Source organism: Canis lupus, chromosome 18, assembly GCF_011100685.1.
Source record: "Canis lupus familiaris isolate Mischka breed German Shepherd chromosome 18, alternate assembly UU_Cfam_GSD_1.0, whole genome shotgun sequence".
NCBI lineage: Eukaryota > Metazoa > Chordata > Mammalia > Carnivora > Canidae > Canis > Canis lupus.
Window position 1 is genome coordinate 34483856 of NC_049239.1, and position 18130 is coordinate 34501985.

General features: G+C 45.4%; 1 protein-coding gene across 6 annotated transcripts in view; it reads right to left on the reverse strand.

Moving 5' to 3' along the window:
• Nucleotides 1-18130, reverse strand: part of KIAA1549L (KIAA1549 like) — a 138011-nt gene that overhangs the window by 57869 nt on the left and 62012 nt on the right. For 5 of the 6 annotated variants that reach the window (XM_038563059.1, XM_038563060.1, XM_038563062.1 and 2 more), the window contains 2 exons: nt 11504-11694; nt 4939-5066 (listed from right to left, as the gene is read on the reverse strand). In XM_038563059.1, coding sequence (XP_038418987.1) covers nt 4939-5066; nt 11504-11694 — 319 coding nt within the window. The remainder of the gene's footprint in view (nt 1-4938; nt 5067-11503; nt 11695-18130) is intronic. The other variant, XM_038563061.1, reaches the window with a different exon arrangement.

Below are 18130 nucleotides of genomic sequence, written 5' to 3' on the forward strand. Positions count from 1 at the left end.
TTTGGTTTTTTTTTTTTTTTTTTTTTTTCATTTGTCGAAACAAAAGAAAGCTAAGAAATAACTGCCAGAGAAACTAATTTAACACTATAGACAACTTTCCTAATTAAATAGAGTGAATTCCGCCTACATTCTGTTAAGTTAATTATTCCCTCTGACAGATAATTCTGCTCTGATTGCTGAAAGACACCAGTCTGCCTGGTGCTTCCATCACTAAGCTGGCAGAGAAGCTCCTGAATCAGTGGTATCTTGCCGATTGACTTGTGCTTAAAGCACATTCCCATTAGGCAGCTCTAGGAATGACAGTTTATTGAGCACGGCTGGGCGAGAGATAAATTAAGCCTGTTCAGACAACCAGACCAGTAGGCAATTTAGGAGCAATAGAGGTGTTCTGTAAAATATGAATGTAATAGAAGTATATTCATCTTTCCTACGGCTTACTCAAGAGATTGGGATGCTATTTAAATTATTGAGAAACACACGGTTTATATCGTATTGTCACTTACCATAATCACAGATTTGCCAAAGTAAGCTGAGTAAATCATTATCGTACAATGTGGCTAAAACACTTCAGAGTCTAACAACAGGCTATATCATTGGAGTATTTTTTGGTTCTGTGAACTTATTTGCAAAATAGCAGCAGGACACCAAACAGCCAATGACAGAAGAAAATCTCTGCTCAGACATCTCTTTAGAGTAGAGCTTTGCTGGACAACTCTTGCCTGGCCACCATTATCTCCCACCTGGGCAACTGCTGTGAAAACCATCTATGGCAGCCAGCCTCCAAGATGGTGCCCAGTGATTCTCGCCTCCTGATATTCATAGCCACGATGAATAGGACTGAGCTGTGTAACCAATAGGAAATCGCAGACATGACGGTGTGTTACTTCCAAGGCTAGGTCATAAAAAAGCCTGTGGCTTCCACCTTGCTCTCTCCTGGATCACTGACTCTGAGGAAAGTCAGCTGCCATGTTATGAGGGCACTCAAGCAGCCCCATGGAGAGGCCCATGTGGCAAGGAACTGAGACTCCTGCCAACAACTATGTGAGGGAGCCTTCGTATAAGTGGATTCTGCAGGCCCCGTCATGTCTTTAGATGACTACAGCCCATGTCAACATCCTGACTGGGACCTCCGGGGGGTACTCTGAGCCTGAACCACCCAACTAAGCCACCTCTGAATTCCTGATCCACAGATACCACATGAGGATAATAAACACTGATTGCCATTTTTCGTTGCCAAGTGTTGGGGGCAATTTGTTACACAGCAGTACGTACCTAATCCACCTAAACAATCTCCCTCCTGGGAGCTTCCACTCTTGTCTTTCTACCTAAGATACATACTCACAGCAGCCAGGATGGATAACCAGATCACAGTACTACTCGATCAGAACCCTCTGAAGCCTTCGCCACTCTCAGAATAAAACCCAGAGTCTTTATGATCTGGCCCCGACGATCAGCTGAGCACATTTCCCTCATCTGCTTTGCTCCAGGTACAAGGGCCTTCTGGAACACATCAGGCTTGTTCTCACCTCTGGGCTTCTGCATTAGGTGTTCCCTCTGCTCAGAATGCTCTTTCCTTAGATCTTGGCATGCCCCATTCCTTCTTATTTTTCAACTGCAGCTTGAAAAAGCCCTTTCTTATCCCTGCCCATCACCCTGCTATGTTTTCTTCACAGCACTTATCACTGCTGACGTGTATTGATTGAACCTGCCCCCACCCCATCCCTGGAATCTAGCTCTGTTCTGGCCCACCTTTGAAAAGGTTGATGTCTATTGCCTTAACGATGTCTCACATGTGGTGGGCTTTTACTAAGGATTTGTCAAATAAATGAAGGCAGGAAGGAAGGAATGACAAAAAATTGTGCTGACTTAGAAAAGGAGACTGTTGTTAGTTCTTAGTCTGTGCAAAACACATGGAACTCGTAGAAGTCAAAGTTATGCTATCACTACACTGCTCAGAAGGTGAAGAGATGGTTGGTACTCAGTCTTTTTATTGATTCTGGGTGGTGACTCCCTCACTTCGCACCCTGTGAACAGGGTAAGGAGAGAGCATAACTAGAACAGGATGGAAAAAGGATACCCTGGAAATTGCATGAACTACAGTTCTGTCCCAACCTTATTCTCAAAAAAGATTCAGATTTGGCACAATAATCCCTTCAGGTTTAAGAGAAAAATAGTTATCCTGCCCCCCTCCCCAAAGACCTACAGAAAAAGATATTACATTAAATCTCAATATATGAAAGTGAGGGAGTCCAGCAGATTCATGGGAATATTTGATGCATAATTGGTCCCTAAAGGGAAAAGTATGGGAGAATGCTAAAGGAAAGCACCACAGTTAAACTGTGGAAGGGTCCCCCACCAAACGTTACCGTCATCATCATCATCATCATAAATGCAACCGTTCCCGGATCTCATTGTGTCTTACTTGTGCTGTTGGTTTTAACTTACATAAATCAGTAATCTACTTCCTTTCCTGCCTTCCTTCCCTCCCTCCCTCCCTCCTTCTTTCCCTCCTCCTCCTTTCCTTCCTTCTTTCCCTTCTTCCCTCCTTTGATTCCTTTTCCAATCCAATAAAATACACTACTGATATTTTGATGAAGGTCATGGCTATGATATGGTATAAAGCGGAGCTCTGTGATAAAAAAAGGACAAGTGTAGGTTCCACGGAAGGTCCAGCCTAGAATTCTGATGTACTTCAGCATCTGCTGAATTTTCAGCAAACCAATTGGTCCCATCATTTCTGTTTGAAAATTTCAAACACCTCACCGAATGGAGACCTGTGGTGAAAGGGAAGCCACCACCCCCGGAAGCTCACTGGATTTACCTCTGGCAGAAATAAAATGCAATGGAGCACGATAAATGTGGAGAAAGGATGGCTTTTTAATAGAACAAACACATTAAAACCTCAACCTAGCATAGTAATTGGATTTTATTCATGCACCTGGCTTGTGTTATTTCTGTGCCTGATATTTAAATAATCAAAGTGACCTAAACAATAAGGAGGCAGGCAGAGCTGTGGAAAACAAGAACAGAAGGTCAGCAGGAACGTTTTGGGCAGGTCAGTGTCTCACCAGCCAGGGCAGGGAGTGATGGGGTCGGAAACAGGCCCTGCTCCCTCCTCTTCTATGGATTAAATGCAAGGGAGAGGGAAAGGCATCATCTTGAAAATATGATTTACTGACTTACTGCAACGAAGTCTGTGCATTGTATGCTCCTAAGCAAGAGAAAGGGCATAGAACACTATAAAAAACAAAGCAATCCAACAAAACAGATATGTGTGTGTTATCATATGCATAGTAAGAGGGTCTGAGAAAGACACAGGCTGAGTTTTATTCAAGGTCATTTGAGCACTGGGGTAGGGTGATGGGGCATGTGTGGGAGGACAGAATTTGACTAGACTTTACATATTTCTGGGAAGCCTTCTGTGAACTGGTTTGGCAGAGAGCTGATAGGTAAGATATCTGGAGGTCCCAGGTAGGATCGCTATTCCAATAAAACCCCACATGCCAGACCTGGATTCTGGTGTAGAAAGCAGTCTCTGGGGATCCCTGGGTGGCGCAGCGGTTTAGAGCCTGCCTTTGGCCCAGGGCGCGATCCTGGAGACCCAGGATCGAATCCCACATCGGGCTCCCAGTGCATGGAGCCTGCTTCTCCCTCTGCCTGTGTCTCTGCCTCTCTCTCTCTCTGTGACTATCATAAATAAATAATTAAAAAAAAAAAAAAAAAAAAGAAAGCAGTCTCTGGAAGTCAGGAGAAGAAGTTCCAGAATGAAATCGCTATGACAATTTAAGCCAGTGCTTTACATAATGGCTGGAAATGGGAATGAGGGCCACATTTGCCCAGAAGAAAAATCCATTGTGTCATTATTCCTTTTCTTCTTTTTCTTTTTCTTTCTTTCTTTCTATCTCTTTCTCTTTCTTTCTTTCTCTTTCTTTCTTTCTTTCTTTCTTTCTTTTTTTGGGTCAGAAAAAAAGAAATCAGTGACATTTGAAAACAAAAGAATCTTCTGGCACTAGCTCCAAGAGAGAGGCCCTGATTCATATTCCATCACATTCCTTTAAAAGGGAAGCACAGCTAACCTGAGTGCCAGATTATCCAGCTTTTCACTTGGCATTTCTGTAGGACTCCACCTAACAACCCACTGAAAGCTGAAAAGAATTTCTTCTGAACTGAGTGGCAGCACCGGGTACTTGAACCTGGGCTCCAGTCAGTCAGCATCACGCACAGAAGGGACGCACAAAGGTGGGACCGAGAGGAGGCGACACACAGTCATGGCCAACGGATGCCAGGCATGGATGGTACCACCACACAATAAGGCGGCTCCAGTGACTTATAAATAAACCCCAACACCCATCCTTTATAGGGAAGGAAAAGATCTGTGTGAGGGAGAGATCAAATGGTTACGTTTCCCTAGAGAATCAAGGCAGAAGCACAGGCTGATTTTTATAACGACAGATTTATTACTGTGTTGTTTTTCCTGGGAGAGGTCGATTAGCAATATCTGGACTTACTGGCAGAGACTGAACCCCTGAAACTTATCAAGGGAGTCAGGGCAAGAAAATGAGGGGGAAAATCTCCAAGACAAGCAGCATTTCGGAGACCTGGCCCCCCTAGTGGACCCGGTGCTGGGAATCCTGTCCATTCAGCCAAGAATTAGAAAAATCGCAAGGCACACATCGGCTCATTCTGCACAGTGCTTTTCTAAAGCACTAGGCAATTCCAGAAGCACAGGCGGCAGGGAGGGTGAGTCAGAATAATTCAGAGAAGGGGGACGGGCAGTATCGCAGGAGGCAGGTAGCAGACTCCTGACCTTTCTGGGGGGCACATCAGAGAGAAGACCCTAGGGTGAAAGCACACAGGTGCATGTGAGTGTGGGCACACGTATGTGCGCAAGCGTGTGGGATGGGCTCAGGGCTGGTGTTGGCAAGGAAGGCTTCTCACCATTTCTCTTCCGTGCCTCCTCCTTTGTCACTTTCTGCTGTGCCATGACATTCTGGGGCGAGCGCCTCCCCGAGCTGGGCTTCCCTGATTCGTTGCTGATGACAGAGCCATTCTCACTGGGCGACCTGCTGGAAGTAACCATAGCAACAGGAAGACGGTAAGTTGCGACTCCAGCAGCCTCCTCTCAAGGTTATTTTATTTGCACAGTTTATGTCTGTCGCCTTTCATTCTGGTTTCACCCACAAAGAAGGAATGATACAGGAAAAGAAACAAAACAAAACCAGCCCCACACTCCGGCCTGGGTGAAGCAGCTGGTCTTCGTGAAGTATGTCATTTAGGTGGAGTGCTTAGCTCTGGAGACAAGTTCAGCGAGTTTGGCCCTCAGATCCCATCTCTGTTCCATTAACCCCCAGTGACTATGGAAACGGTGGTGATGGGGTTTGTAAGCGTGCCCTCCTTTTAAAACACAGCACTTTGAAGAATGCTGCAGAGCATTTGATTCACGTGGCATCTGTAGGGACATGCATAAGACATAGTTCTCTTTACAGAATGTACCTTGACCACTAAAGTCATCCCACCCCTGAGTTCTTCACTCTGTCTCACACACAAGCGCATGCATGCACACGTTCTTTGACTGTGTCAACTGGCGACCCCTTACATTTGAAACTACCAATGTGAGCTATTCATCCCTTCAGGAAATACTTTACGTGCATCGGCTCTGCGCCTGGCTCTGTGCCAGGTACACTGGCATACAGAGATACTAAGACGCCACCCATTTTCTCCAAGAGCTCCCCATTGGAAGCGCCATCTAGGTGCCAAGGACTACGCGAATGATTTCAAAACTCTCAGTGAATCATTAGGACCATCTACTGATTTGGTGATCATCACCCTTGTTCAGCAAGTAAGGAATGTGATGCTCAAGGGGGTGGAGTGTTTTGTTCTGGGCTGGGTTAGGAAGCGGCAGATCAGTTCTGGAAACCAGGACTTCCCCTGCAGGTAGGGGCTCTGCCCACGTGCCAGGGCACCTCTCCTTTACTGTCTCTCACAACGTCCCAGATGAGGCAGGCCTTTACGCACAGCAAGCCACAGGGCCCTCTCCCCTTCCCTGGGGGCCGATTCTGGTCTTCTGGAACTCCGTGAGAAATGGGCTTTTGGGGCCCCTGCTGAGGTTCATGCTTCCTCAGGCCTCAGATCATCATAAAGACCAACTGCCTTCCCCTCTGTGGAGACAGTCAGGAGGCAGATGTCCAGACACCTCATCAAACCCTCTAATTCTTTTACAGTCAACTGTCCAAATTCAGAACCTAAAGACATCCAGCCTCTACAATGGAAAATTGGCTGGAATAAAATGTAGCGCTTCCCCAGTAAGTAAGCAGCTCCTTAAGTGGAAGCTGTGTATCCTTGTGAATGACTCCTCTTTTTTCCCCTTCCTTTTCCCTCCCCATCCTCTGGGAATTAAAAATCCTTGGTTCTATACTCTTCAGCACCCTAAAATCACCACCAGTGAGAGTGTCCACTCACATCCATGAGAGAAAGCAACATCTGCCCAGAGGGTTCCACAGAACAACAGAGCCAAATGAGATGTTCCTGGCCAAAGTGCCTCAGACAACTACAAGTTTGGGAAATGTTGTCTATTGTATTCCTTCTTTGGATATTTCTGATGCACATTAACATATCAAAGGCCCTGCTCAGTCCTATCATAAAGAGACTCCTCTCCTTTTGTTTAATCCAGCATTTCCCAGTTTATTTGGCCCCAGATCTCTTTCACCATAAGACAGTAATACAAAGAATGCAGCCTGGGAAAATATGGATAAAGTATTAATTTATTAAATGTATATTATTTATCCAACAGCTATTGGATCACTGAGTACCGGCCATACAAATATACATCCACAGAGAAGACATAAGCCCTGGGATTGTTTTCAGAACCCCAGTTAACAGCACCCACTCTTCCAACTGGCTTTATTGGGACAACAAGACTTTCACTGAGGTTCACAGAGGAAAGAAGGAGAAGGGTTTCTTGTAACCTATTTTACGATCATAAAATACTTAATGGCATTTGCATAGTCTTTCCTTCATTTGATCCTGAAACAGTTTTCTGGCTTTTTTCTCTCACTCCTGGGAAAGGTATGAATGAATATATTTCTTTCTTTCCTTTTTTTTTTTTTTTTTTTTTTTTTTGAATGAATACATTTCTGGAGAGAAACTCCACCTCTGTTTTACTCTTTCATCAGTTTATAGATTATGGTTACACGGAGCCGTCAACTCAAACTTCTGGTCAAAAACAGAGAGTGAGATTTGCACGTGTGTATATCCACTCACACGAGAGTAACAAAGATGTTTTTGAAAGCAAGAAAGAGCCAACTGTAAGGCTATGGTCGTAGGCTACTGAACTCAATAGGCCCTCTTCTGGGGATATGGGTGTATGTGGAGCCTGGATGAAGAGTCATGAGTCCGGGGTGGGGGGGAGAGATTAATCAGTTGCTGAACAGTTATGGCCAATCACTGAATGACTGTCCCTATGAGGTTGATTCTCTCACCTCGCCCATTAATCACAGTCACAGATCAACAAAACAGCATCACCAAGAGCCTTGGCTAGAGGAACAGGACCTGCAACAACAACTGTCTGGTTGTCTGGCAAGTGGCCGAACCCTCAGATTTCAGTATTAAAATTGTTTTAAAAACAGGCTTAAAAATCGAGATATTTTCATGACCACCCACTCCTGGTTTCTCCTGTGTTTTACTTGTAAAACTTTTTGGATCACCTAACAGACCCGTCCTGATAGGTCATGGAGTCCTCAACCAGCAGGAATGAGGGAACTGATGCGGCAAGATGGAAAGGCCAGAAAAATAAATGCCTGATGGGTCTGCTGTTGGTTTTGGCATCTTAATATCTTTCCAAATGATTAGAGACTCCCGTGGTCAGCTGAACTTGAACAGAAGTGGGGTTTCCCGCATAGCTTTGGCCATGATATAGCCAGCCCTTAGTAAAATTCTATTTTTACAGATACATTATGAAGCAAATATAGAAATCATTCAGCTGTGTAGGCATTGTTTTCTTTATATTTATTTCATAAGCTAGTATTTCTTAATAAAATTCTAAGGATAAGTAATCGAATTTGATTACCAAGGGTAGATGCCTTTCTCATTCAAGAAGAAATGCTTGTTCTAAAAAAAGAATTTTTTAAAAATAAATCTTTATATGATTTAAATCACTCAAGTAGAATGGGTGGAAAAGAATTTTTATTCTTCCCAGTAGTGCTGTGTTAATATCCTAATTTTAGTAATTCTATTTATTTCCTTTTAGCGTTCTCTAATAGGTGATAAATAGATTGTGAACATGCCTTTATTGTATTTGGCAAAGATCATAATGGGAATAATACTGTAAGTAATTCTATTTGCCAGTCAGTTCAGATAATTCATCTATTACTTCTCTATATGTTTCAACTCCCCATGCTGGGGCAGACTGCTGCAGTCCACCTCCCTGTAACCAAGCTTGGGTAGCCGCCTCCCACACTGACTCTGGACTAGACCATGCGTCTTGCTTTGGCCAACAGGACAGCAGCAAACATAACACAAGCAAAGATTGAAGAAGTGCTTAAACTTGGGGGCTTATTTTCTTGCTGTAATCACCCTGTGAGAAAGCCAGAGCTAGCCTGCCAGAGGATGAGAGACCATGTGGAAGGAGGCCCCAGGGACCCGGGCCGCCCCAGACAAGGCTATCAGCAGCAAGCCAGCCCAGCCAGCCCACTGCCTTACTATAGATGCATGAGTGAGCCCAGCTGAGATCAGTTGAGTCTAGCTCAGCCCAGAACCACCACCTACCTGAGCTTAGCTCAAACTTCCAATCCACCAAAAATCATGAGCTAAAGAAATGGCTGTTGTTTTAAGCTGCTAAACTTTGGAGGAGTGTGTGGTAGAGGAATAGATAACTAATCCATATCTCCTCAACCTTCTTTCCTACCCAAGCTGAAATTCAACCTTCTTCCTCTATACCTTTCTCTGTACCCCTTTCTGAGATACCAAGAACTCCTGGAGGGAAAAACACAGAGCCTTGGTTGCATGACTCCAGTGTAAAATTTATGTACCTGACACAGACGATCCTTCCTTCCCCCTCAAATTACTCTCTTCTCTTGGCTTCTTGGATTCCATTCTTGCTTTGTCCTCCTCATGCCTTTTTCCCCCTGATGCTTTTTGGTCTCCTATGCTGACTCTTCCTCATTTGGACCTCTAATCATTGCAATGTTCCAGAGGTCAGGTCTTGGATCTCTTCTCTACCTATACTCTCCTAGGTGACCTCATCCAGTGCCATAGCTTTAAATAACTAAATGCTGACAACTCCTCCACTTATATTTCTACTCTGGACCCCTCCTCTGAACCCAACAGTTGAGTTGTGAACACTTCCACTTGCATGGCCAACAGGCAGCTCAAACTTAACATGCCCACATCCAAACTCATGATTATCCCCTACAGATTTCTTCTCTTCTGGTCCTCTCCAGCAAAACCAATGGCAAATTCATCCCTCTCTATTTCATTCCAAGCAAGCCTTGTTAGCTCTTCCTTCAAAGCATGTTTAGCATCCCATCAGTTCTCACACTTCCATGCCTTGGCCCACACCACCATCTCTCACCTTGCAGTTTTATTGCAAGTCACATCATGTCACTGTTCTCAAAACCTTCCAATGACTTCTGATCTAAGTTCACAATAAAATTCCAAGTCCTGACTTTGGTCTATAAAGCCTGACATGATCAACTTCATGCAACTTCTCTGACCCATCTGCCACCACTTCCTCCCTAGTTCACATTGGCCTTGTTGCTCTTCTTCAGTATGTTAAGAGATTTCCTCCTCTGGGCTTTGCACATACTGTTCCATCTGCTTGGAATGTTCTTGTCCAAGATAGCCTTGAGGCATACACATCATTTCATTCAGGTCTTTCTCAAGTGTCACTCTATCAGAAAGGCCTTCCCTGACCTCCTAGCTAAAACAACATCACACCCCTACCCCCTTCCATTGCTCTATCCTCTTACGTTGCTGTGGTTTTCTTCTTCACACACATCACCACCCGACTTACTATGTATCTACTTCTCTATTTGTTCATTGTCTATCTTTCTCCTCCAGATTGTAACCATGACAGTAGGAGCTTTGTCTTGTTCACTGCCACATCCTCGGTGCCTGGTGAACAACACTTAACCAAAATGTTAGGTGAAGGGAGGGAGAAAAGGAAGGAGGCAGGGATGATGTAGCTTTTCCAGCCTCCACTGTGGTGGAGAAGGGAGAAGGGACTTGGCAATGGGAGTTGGTTTGGCCAGCCAACAGGGCTTGTCATAGAGTTCATTACCTCTTTATAAGACCATTGTAAAGTCCTTACAGTGAGTCTCCTGGCCTCTAGCCTAACCTCTCCCATCTATCATCCACATTGCCATTGGAGCAGTCTTTCTAAAATACAGGCTGGATGTCACTGTCTTGCTGAAGAACTTTTAGTGGCTTGCCATTGCCTGGAGAATACAGGTCAAAGTCCCTTACCTGGCAGTTGAGCACCCCCCCTTCTGGTTTCATCCTTCTCTGCATCTTCTGGTTTCATCCTTCACTGCATCCCAACCACCGTGAACTCTAAACCCTAGGGACATTCACCATTAAGTGAATGTGTGCTGATCCCTCTTTTCCCCCAGCTCCTTTGGACTGGACACCTTTATCTCTCCCCAGCTATTGGCACTCCACTCACCCTCTGAGGTCTAGCTAAAACAAGCTCCTCCACCATCCTTTCCCTCGTCGGAATTAAGCTCTTTCCTCTCTCTTTTCCACAGCACTTTGTTCAGACTCCCCTATGAGCACTGCACATCATGCTTGGTTTTCAGGTATTTTTCTCTCTGTCTCTCTATCATGAGATCCTTGGGGTGACGACTCAATCATAAACCTTTCTGTAGCCCTTCCCATGCCTGTCAAAGTACTCTATTTATGGTAAACACTCCTAAAAAATTTGTTTAAGATTTATTTATTTATTTGAGGGAGAGAGAGAGAGAGAGGCAGGTGGAGGGGTAGTAGGGAGAGAATCTCAAACAGACTCCCTGCTGAACATGGAGCCCCATGCAGGGGCCCAATCCCACAACTCTGATCCCACCACTTTGAGATCATGACCTTAGCTGAAACCAAGAGTCAGATGCTTAACCAACTAAGACACCCAGGCGCCCCCTTCCCAAAATGGTTTTTGAACTCAAACCTTGAAAAACGGCCAGATAAAATCCAACTCTACTGAATCAAAGGCACCACTTATAAGTTAAATAATACAAGCATGACACCAGTGCCAAATTTGTTGTAATACATATGAAAGCTAAAGCTCTGCTGTTGTTGGCTGATCAGTGTCATCAAACCTTACAAAGCGTGGCTCATAAGAAACAAGTATTAAGATTCTCATCATCTCCCTCAGTCTCCTTCCCAAATATTCAAAACAAGCACGAAGGGGACTTTTTAAAGAGGAAAGTGGTATGAACTTGAGGGCTTCGGCTGCTCTCACCATCAGTTATTCCCCTTGCTGATAGAGAGAGGCAGAAGCTGGCCCCGTGCCTACCTCTTTCGTGTTTCAGTGGACTTGGCCGTCTTGATGGTGCTTCCATCCTGGGTGATGTCTCTTTCCTGAGAGGCAGGAGCATCTCTGACGGGAAGCGGGAGGACCACCGTTTCCTGAGTCACAGGGACGACCTCCTCATCGGCGCCTTGCTGGCCCAGGTGCTGCTTGGCATAATCAAAGCCTTGCACGGGCTGCAAAGAGGGAATGGATTTGTGGTCCTATTCCTGACAAAGTGTGACCGATGATGGCTTTGAGAGAGGACGGGCAGGAGCGTGCATGTGACAGTACCACACTTAGCTTTCCGATGAACAAGGGTGAGCTCAAATCTCCCCCATAATTCCTGTCTGCAAAATCAGAATCTGTGCTCATTCCACCTAGCTACAGAATCTCCATAGAAGAGCATAAATAAGATGCAAATATGCGTGTGAGAACAAACTTTTTTCAAGAATTTTAAACCACCAATTTTAAGTCACTGGATATTGCTAATTCGAGACTCTTAATTGATACGTGAAGTAAGTCCAGTATCATCTCCTGTCTAGGAATGACCTGTCATCCCCGAACCCCACTTTCACATAGTTTTATGTGTAGTAAGAGGCGTGTGACTTTGCCAAGTTGCTTGAATTCTGAACCTTAATTTTCTCATATGAGAAATGAAGACAATCAGATCTGCTTTATTTACACCACCCCTGGGTTTTAAAGAGGAATCACAGCTCTGCAAACAGAGGGAAAGAAACATGCTTCCACATGTGCGGCAGTACAATCATTAATAATAAAATGGAATTTATGGAATCACTCAAATCCAGACCTATGGCTCTCCTATGATTCATTACTGGGTAATTAGCAAGGCTTTTATTGCACGATGCCTGAAATCCCACGTGAATAGGGCAGCTGTGAGCAAAGCCCAACAGACATCCATTAGTAGGGCAATAAAAAACCAAGAGGCGTGTTTAAACAGTTCCTAGGAGTGTCTCTATTCTGCTTTCTGCCCCAGAGCAGTACAACAGAGATTTGAGGCAGGACAGTGGGGTGGTGGAGAGTACCAGCTCCAAAACACACTGCCTAGGTTCCAATCCCAGCTCTACCACGTATTAGCTAGGTGACCTCAGATAAGACACTCAAATTCTCAGCATGGGTTTCCTCACCTGTAAGTGGAGATAATAGTAGGGTAAACAGGATCCAATATATAAGGATGTGAAAATGACTTAACCGCCCTCAAAGACATGCTGCATGGATTAAGTAGTAAAGGCATGTTCAGCATTTAGTGAAGTGCCTGGCACACAGTAAGTGCTCCATGAATACTCGTTAAGACTGTTTGCCTTCTTATTACATCACAGACCAAGTGAAATAGAAATCAGTGATTCTCCTCAAGAAAATCTGGGGAAGAAACTCAACCTCCACCACATGGGTTCACTCAGAACTTGGCATGATAAGGAGCTCCCCCTTCAATAGCGACTTTTCCTAAGAAATGTAGCAGGGAGCCCCCAGCTAGATGGATCGGTCTAGGACTGTGGCCCAACCCATCACATCTTCCTGCCGCATCTCAGGGCAGGATGGAGTTTTATTTTATTATTTTTTTTAAGATTTATTTATTTATTCATGAGAGACTCAGAAAGAGAGAGAGAGAGAGAGAGAGAGAGAGAGAGAGGCAGAGACACAGGCAGAGGGAGAAGCAGGCTCCATGCAGGGAGCCTGACATGGGACTCGATCCTCGGTCTCCAGGATCACACCCTCGACTGAAGACGGCGCTAAACCGCTGAACCACCGGGGCTGCCTTAGGATGGAGTTTTATTGATAAATCCAGCAAAGCTTCCTCATGTCAAGCTGCCTGTAGTTCTGCCATTGGCATCCCCCCCCTCCCACCCCATTCCTGGGGAAACTCACTCTGGGAAGTGTGCTCAGTGTTCCCTCTTGGCTGAGACACACACTCTGATCCTAAATGGTGACCACGGGGATCCCTGGGTGGCGCAGCGGTTTGGCGCCTGCCTTTGGCCCAGGGTGCGATCCTGGAGACCCGGGATCGAATCCCACATCGGGCTCCCGGTGCATGGGGCCTGCTTCTCCCTCTGCCTCAGTCTCTGCCTCTCTCTCTCTCTCTCTCTGTGGCTATCATAAGTTAAAAAAAAAAAAAAAAAAAAAAAGCTAAATGGTGACCACGGACATTCTGTGCCAGGAGCTGGCAAAGTGCTTCTGAAATAGTGTTTGTTCGTTTCCCTCCCTCCTGTGGGGCCTCATGAAATGGAATGAGCCTTTGAACAACCTGGTCATGTTCCTAGACTACTGGACTATCTGCTCCTCCCACCGATGGTCACCAAGTGGATTCAACTGAAATGTTTCTAGAAGCTGACATTTTCCCCCCAGGTCCACTGTTTTATTGTCTCCTGGCTTGGTACTGTTGCTTCCATTCACATCTTTTCTAGGCTCATCCTGGACAAGCTTCCAAAGTTAATCTCCCTGAGAACCACATCAGGTCACGTCACTCCCCCATTAAAAATGTTTCACAGCACTCAGACTCTTCAGCAAGGCATCAGGGCCCTTCACCGCCTGCCTGGACCTGGCTGCTCAGCTGTACCTCCTGGTGACTCCTTTTCTGTAATACCTCCAGGCCCCCATTATCCTAGTTAGTGTAGTGCCGACTAGAGTTCTTGGGCACTGGCTTGTGCCAGGGACTGTGCCTGGTGCAGGAGATATAAAGATGAATAATATCTGGTCCTCTGCTGCCCTCAAGGAACGTTTGATATTACTAGTACAGTGCCGAATGCAGGAAATCAATTAAGACATTTCATCCCCACTGTAGTTCAAGGAGGTGGGTATTATTATGATGATTCCCCATTTTAAAGATAAAGAATCAGAGGTTTGGAGAGGTTAAGCCACTTCCCCAGGCTCATGCAGCTGGTCTGTGGCAGGGCTGGGATTGGCATCCAGTTCTGTGTGATGCCGAGCCAAAATATCTAACCACTGCCTGATGGTTCTTCCCAGGGCCTCTCCTCTCCTTCTAGAGTCTGCCATCTTGATTGAGCATCTACTAACCGTACTTGGCCTGGCTCCCGTGCTAAGACTCCTGGCCTGTCTGTGAGGAGGAATTGAGAGTCTCCAATGGCACTTAAGACTTCCCAAGAACCTAGTAAAGACAACAAGCTGGCCCTGGCCTCCTTCTTGCCCCCATTCTCCCTGGATTTGGTCCCTCACCCTTTACACTGTGTTGAAGCTATCTGCTGGATCCTTCAGGGGACTGTGCTGACAATGAGTGAGCAGAGAGACATTAAGGATTGACGAGTTCAACAGTGGCCACTGTTAGGTTAATAATAACAGTTCTCATGTATGTTCAATACTTATAGCCTACAAAACACTGACACCTCATTTCATGCTCACAATCACCTCCAGGAGGAACATCATAGTCTTCGTTTTACAGTAAGAACACAAAAGCTCAGAAAGGTCAGTGACTTGCCTAAGATCACACAGCTAAGTGGTGAAAGACTCAAGACTAGTCCCTTACTCCTCTGACTGATGACATTCACAATCACCTGCGATTCATTAATTGTCATTGGACACACACTTGTGACCCTTGACACCGCTGAGACATCATGAAGTATCTATAGCTGCTTCAACGAGTTCTGTAAAATTAGCAGATCAAAATAATCCCCAACAATTTCAAAGGCAGACATGTTATCCAGACCTTTTAAGAAAAAAGTATATATAGTAACAAAAGCCAATCGACAGATGAATGGATAAAGAGGATGTGATACACACAGACACACACACACAGACACACACACACACACAATGGAATATTGCTCAGCCATCAAAAAGAATGAAATTTTGTCATTTGCAATGACATGGATGGAGCTAGAGGAATTATGCTAAGTGAAATAAGTCACTCAGAGAAAGACAAATATCACATGATTTCACTGATCTGTGGAATTTAAGAAACAAAACAGATGAGCAAGGGGGAAGGGAAGCAAAAATTTAAAAAAAGATGAAATCAACACACACACACACATACAAAGATGAAATCAGAGAGGGAGACAAACCATGAGAGACTCTTAACCATAAGAATCAAATTGAAGGTTGCTGGAGGGGAGGTGGGGGGGGGGGAATGAGGTAACTGAGTGACAGGCATTAAAGAGGGCACTTAATGAAATGAGCATGGGGTGTCATATGCAACTGATGAATCACTGAACTCTACTTCTGAGACTGTTAATTAATTGATTTTAAACTTGAAAAGAAAGAAAAAAAGAAAGGCCAACTTGAATGTAATATTTATGTGCCAGGCCCAGCTCAAAGTAACTTGCATAGCTCCCCTAATCTTCACAACAACCTATAAATACATCCTGTTATCATCCCCATTTCACAGATGAAAAAACTGAGACACAAAGGGGTGAAGTACATACAGGTCCCATAGGTAGTGTGTGAAAAAGAGGAAACAGCTGGGCACCTTTAGGGGGCGACTGACCTGTCCCGAGCAGACGGTCATGCCAACCACTGCAGGCCCTCCAAGCTCCATCCTGCATCTGGGTGTGGCCCTAACTACTTTCCTGTAAGGCTGCCTGTTTCCAGGGAGCCATGTTCTCATCAATTATAGGAAGGGAACCACTGGACAAAGGCTGTGAATGACAAAGAGTAAAGAGAAATGAACCAGAAAGAAAGAAGGTCACAAGAGACTTGATGCCTGTATTTCTCAGGTTCTCAACCTTCTACCTGCAGAAGCCCAGATGACCACCATGGTGACAGGGTTCCGTCGATAGTACCCGGTCTCTGAAGAAGAGTAGGGGTGTGCACGCCCTGGCCTCGGCTCCCAGGACAGGCGCACTCACCTCCTCTTAGCCTGTCAAGCCTATTACTAAGTCTCAGCAGGGATCTGGGGAATGTCCTCTGGCACTGCAGCCTGCATTCTAAAGACGCAGTGATGTCCCTGAAAACCAGGAGACCATCCTCCTGCTCTGTGGGTTGGTCACGAAGGCTAACTTCTTCATTCCTCCTTGTTCCTTGGCATCAAATGAATTCTGCTCACACACACACACACACACACACACACACACACACACACAGGTTGTGAGAAGTGATGCAGGTGGCTCTCTCCTCCCAAACACTGCAGTGTCCCTGGGTTGCAACAGCAGAAGGACTGCAGTAAGAAAGAGGCAGTTCCACGCCGCTGGCTTCCTATGATAAAAGGGCTTTGCAAATCAAAGTGCGGAGCCCAGGCTCACTGAAGGAGCAAACAGCCACCACCACCATGCACAAGTGAGGCCAGTCTTCTCTTGGAACATAAATTGGCTTGATTTTCAACATTGGCCAGGTATCTCTTCAAGCACGATACACCAGGTAGGAACATAAAAGGGGCTCTGAAAACCCACAAACATGAATCTCTTCCAGCTTCAAAGAGCTCTCAAGCCAGAAGGTATGGCTGAAATCGTGGGCTGCCCAACTCACCTTGGTAAATTAATGAAAATTTGGCTTAATCTCTAACACAAAGTTGGCATTTACAACCTCAGTGTGGCAGGTTTTACATTCCTGGACTCGGCTGCAATTAGATTCTGGTAATTACTGTTATGTCTGAAAGGCTCAGGTTGTAACTAAGCTAAGATGGAAATGAAATACCCCTTCTTGGAACACTTTCACGTCTCGCTGCTTGGACAATTACCAACACTGCGCTGCTCCTGGAAAGCAGGTGCCTTTGGGTCGACAAAAACAGAACAACATCCTTTGGAGTTTGGTTCTTTCATACACAGAGCATCTGATCAAGCTGCAGCTTTGCAACAGGTGAATTAGTTTAATAAACTATAAAACTCATTTGATTGCTTTTGCTGAAGCGAGGTGTGACCATCCCGAAAGGACTAGGCATGCATGACTCCTGGCAAGGACTGTCTTTGCCGTTTCACTTCTGCACAGGTAGACAAAGCTCAGGAGTTTGGTGCTGGAAGAGGAGACTGGCAGCCAAATCTCAGGGTTCAAGAAGGTGTATCATGTGGAGAGAGCCCAAACGCACAGGTACTGGTGTTGAGTCGCTCCTCTGCTGCTAGTTATGTGACTTTGGACAAATCCCCACAGTCTCTCTTTCCTTTGGTTTTCTCAACACTAATGTGAAAATAATAAAACCTGCCCTGACTACGACCTACCTTAAAGGGCTGCTGTGATGAGCAAATGTGACAGACACAGAAGACCCCGGCAAATTATAAGGCATTGTGTAAACATCAGGTATTATAGATTATGATATTTCCCTCGGGGAATATGCAGGGAGCTAGGTGACTGCACAAGTAGCCTTCAGAATTTCCTGAGTCCACTCCCCGCCCAGTCATCGGAGGTGTGGAAACTGTGCAGGGTGGACGGGCTCCCGGCCAGGCTTCAGAGGAGCCACTGAACTGGTGTTTGATGACGTCCGGGTCAAGGCTCTGCAGCTTGCCCATCATGGCAGCCTTTGGAGATAAGCCCCTCCAGCCGATGGAAGAAGGAAAACTTTGAGAGTCTAATGTGCCCCCAAAGAGCCCTGCATTAGGAGCCAAAAGACCTGGTTCTACCATCAGTTCTGCTCCTAACTGTGGGTGATCTTAAGTCGCCTCTCTGTAAAAGGAGGATGTCAGATTAGATGACCTCTAAGGCCCCTTGCAGGTCTATCTAGCTCCTAATTTTCTG